The sequence below is a fragment of the Alnus glutinosa genome, chromosome 4 (assembly GCF_958979055.1).
Source record: "Alnus glutinosa chromosome 4, dhAlnGlut1.1, whole genome shotgun sequence".
In the NCBI taxonomy this organism is placed as follows: Eukaryota; Viridiplantae; Streptophyta; class Magnoliopsida; order Fagales; family Betulaceae; genus Alnus; species Alnus glutinosa.
The window spans coordinates 7,425,346-7,428,278 of record NC_084889.1 but is presented as its reverse complement, the minus strand read 5'-3'; the positions used below and the strand labels follow the sequence as shown (position 1 = coordinate 7,428,278).

Below are 2,933 nucleotides of genomic sequence, written 5' to 3'. Positions count from 1 at the left end.
GGACACTGTGTCGAGAACAGTTTCCTCCGGATTTTCAGGGAATCACCAACCATCACGGTATGGAGTGAATAGTGATTCGGTACGAGGTGAACAGTAACACAGCATGGTGCTCAGACACCCAGTATGGCGCATATATAGGACTAACTCCTAGTCAAGTCCGTCAAGGTAGGTGTACCTTGTATTGCAAGTCTCGGTGTACCCGAATGTAAATGCCCAGTCGGTTCTTCTCCCGTTCGGTCGGGTCATCTTCTATATACCCGATCGGGTACAACTTCCGCCCTGTCAGGAACAGCTTGATCCTGGGCCAACCTAGGCCTAGGGAATGACTATTCCCCTTCTTTCCTTAAGCTGGTCAGAGTGGGATTTATTCCCAACGATCTTAATGTGAAAATCACACAAAGCACAGAGATCTTTACATATTTGGCCTAAGATAAAAACTGCAACCAATTAAATTAAACCCACGTGAGCTAATGTCAAAGGTGAGAGCCCGAGACTTGGATCATATTTGACAATTAATTATATCACCTTCCAATTAATTAGCAAAAAGAAAAGAAAAATGCAAGCTGAGCAGTTTACCCACGAAAGACCATAATAGGCTATATAAATATATCAAACCGTGTAATCTAAAGGATAATACTTTGTTCCATTTGAAGATGACAAGAGATAATTTTAATAATTCCATGGTTTTCATTTCTTTATATTTTATGAGGTAACTGTTTGAAACATTCAACCAATTGATTAATTAAAGACCAAGAGTGAGAAGCAACATGGGCAAAAAGGCTCTATAAATACTTGCAATTGCAAGCTCGAGATAACAGAAGTAAGGGCCGGGGGAGATCTGAAGTACACAGGAGATCAGGCATTGACTTGAGTGAATAGTTGGCAAAATGGGATTAAAATGGATGAGTTTGATCTTAGGGTTTTTAGCAATCCAGTTTCTGGGTGGGCTTCTTTGCATGGCTAGAGGCGATGTCCTTCATTATGATTTTGTTGTAAGCACTTCTTTCCCTTCTTTTTTTTTTTTTTTGGATTAATATTTGGCTGTAATTTGCAAGCACTTCTTTTCTTTTCTTTTCTATTTTTTTATTTTTAACTTTATTGAGATTTGGTTGTAATTTGCTAGTGCTTTCTATTTTTTGTTAAATTCCTCATGATAAGACGTACCTCCAAAAAAAAAAAAATCTTACCTACTATAAAATCATTTAGAAATTAGTATTACAATCTATAATTGATGAACGGCAAATGAAAGGGCCTCTTAGTGACAATTGGACATGACATGTTTTCTTCTTTTTTTTTTTTTTTTTTTTGGCATAAAGATTAACCTTTTGATTTGTTTGGGTTGGTGTCATTGCAGCTAAAAGAAACAAATTTTACAAGGCTGTGCAGCACAAAGAGCATTCTGACTGTAAATGGCAGCTTTCCAGGACCAACGATTCAAGTTCACAGGGGAGATACAGTGTTCGTTAATGTCCACAACCAGGGCTTATATGGGGTCACCATTCACTGGTAAACTATCACTATCTCTATCCATATCCACTCATTTTTTATCCCCCTCTCTCTCCTCATGGTTGACAATTTGACACGTTCTAATTAATTAATAATAATAATAATAAAAAAAACAAACACTTCCCACCGCCAACGGGTACGCGCATGATTGTTTTCTCTTGTGCTTTGTTTTTTCTGTGTTTTTTTTGACTTGATAGGCACGGAGTAAGACAGCCGAGGAATCCTTGGTCGGATGGGCCGGAGAACATTACCCAGTGCCCAATTCAACCGGGAACAAACTTCACATATGAGGTCATATTTAGTACAGAAGAAGGAACCCTTTGGTGGCATGCCCATAGTGACTGGTCACGTGCCACCGTTCACGGTGCTATTATTATTCTACCAACTCCGGCGACAACTTATCCATTTCCAAAGCCTTATGCACAAGAAACAATTGTACTCGGTATACCATTTGTAACAACCCATCCCCAATGACACAATATTGTCCGCTTTTAGCTCCCCTCGAATCAGACTTTGCAAGAGGTTATCCATCCTTGTACTACTCTCGTAGAAACACGCTTAACTGCGGAGTTCTGATAGGTTCATGGTCATCATGGCTTTAAAACGCGTTGTGTCAAGAAGGGTGTATTTATAGATATAACCACATCCACATTCTCAGGCGAACGTCACACTTTTTGTCCGAGCAAACGAGATAGGGAGATAAAAGAGACGGATAGAGAGACCTACCCATGGAAGAGAGAGAAACAGAGAGCTTGAGGCAGACGTGTGGTAGGCTAGCCACCGTTTGGGGTGGACGACGGTGCCTGGGCCGGTGGGTCACGGCCCAGCGCCGATGAAGCCAGGGAGCTTCGATTTCGACGTTTTATCAGTACCCAAACAATAAATCCTTTCTCTTTTTTTTTTTTTTTTTTTTTGGGTAAGTGAAATTCTTAGGTTTGATTTACATTTTGTGTTTGTTTTGGGTTTGGATTGTGATGATTCACGGCTAAAAGAATGGGTTGTGAAACTTTTTTGGTTTGATTTGTGAAGGATTTTTAGAGAAACTGAATGGGCATTGTAACACACGGTAGAATGAAAAATCTCATTTGGGCCAAGTTCGCGTTCGAGGCCGAAATTGGAGTGCTCGAGAAGGACGTCGGAGTGGCGGAGGCCTGGGCAGCAGACAACTAGCTTGTGGAGCGCGGCCCATTTCGTGCCGAGACTATTTGTTTTGAAAACAAAAAGAAAAAAGTTCTAGGCGACTTTCCGCGATAAACTTAGGTAGGAGAGTCGACATCGATGGCGGGGGCATCAGATATTCAAATGTAAAAGAAGAAGAAGAAGATGACTCTGTAAAATCGCTGGATGAAAAGAAGATAGAACTGAACTGAACTAAAAAAAATTATGGCGACATTTCTCAAAAATGTCTTCGGCGAGGAATTATTAAT

At 40.4% G+C, this 2,933-nt stretch overlaps 1 protein-coding gene across 1 annotated transcript; it reads left to right on the top strand.

The window, feature by feature from the left end:
• The first annotated feature begins 814 nt into the window (after positions 1-814).
• Positions 815-2,580, top strand: LOC133865763 (putative laccase-9). The gene is made up of 3 exons (XM_062302232.1): positions 815-992; positions 1,355-1,506; positions 1,704-2,580. The coding sequence occupies exons 1-3, from the start codon at positions 888-890 to the stop codon at positions 1,978-1,980; spliced, it is 534 nt and encodes a 177-aa protein (XP_062158216.1). The 5' UTR covers positions 815-887; the 3' UTR covers positions 1,981-2,580.
• The last annotated feature ends 353 nt before the right edge of the window (positions 2,581-2,933 follow it).

What these genes read in the sequence shown, in the direction of transcription:
- LOC133865763 (XM_062302232.1), top strand. Translation starts at nt 888, where the DNA reads ATGGGATTAAAATGGATGAGTTTGATCTTAGGGTTTTTAGCAATCCAG. An exon ending in TCCTTCATTATGATTTTGTT is followed by an intron (nt 993 to 1,354) that starts GTAAGCACTTCT and finishes GTGTCATTGCAG; the next exon opens with CTAAAAGAAACAAATTTTAC. An exon ending in TATGGGGTCACCATTCACTG is followed by an intron (nt 1,507 to 1,703) that starts GTAAACTATCAC and finishes TTGACTTGATAG; the next exon opens with GCACGGAGTAAGACAGCCGA.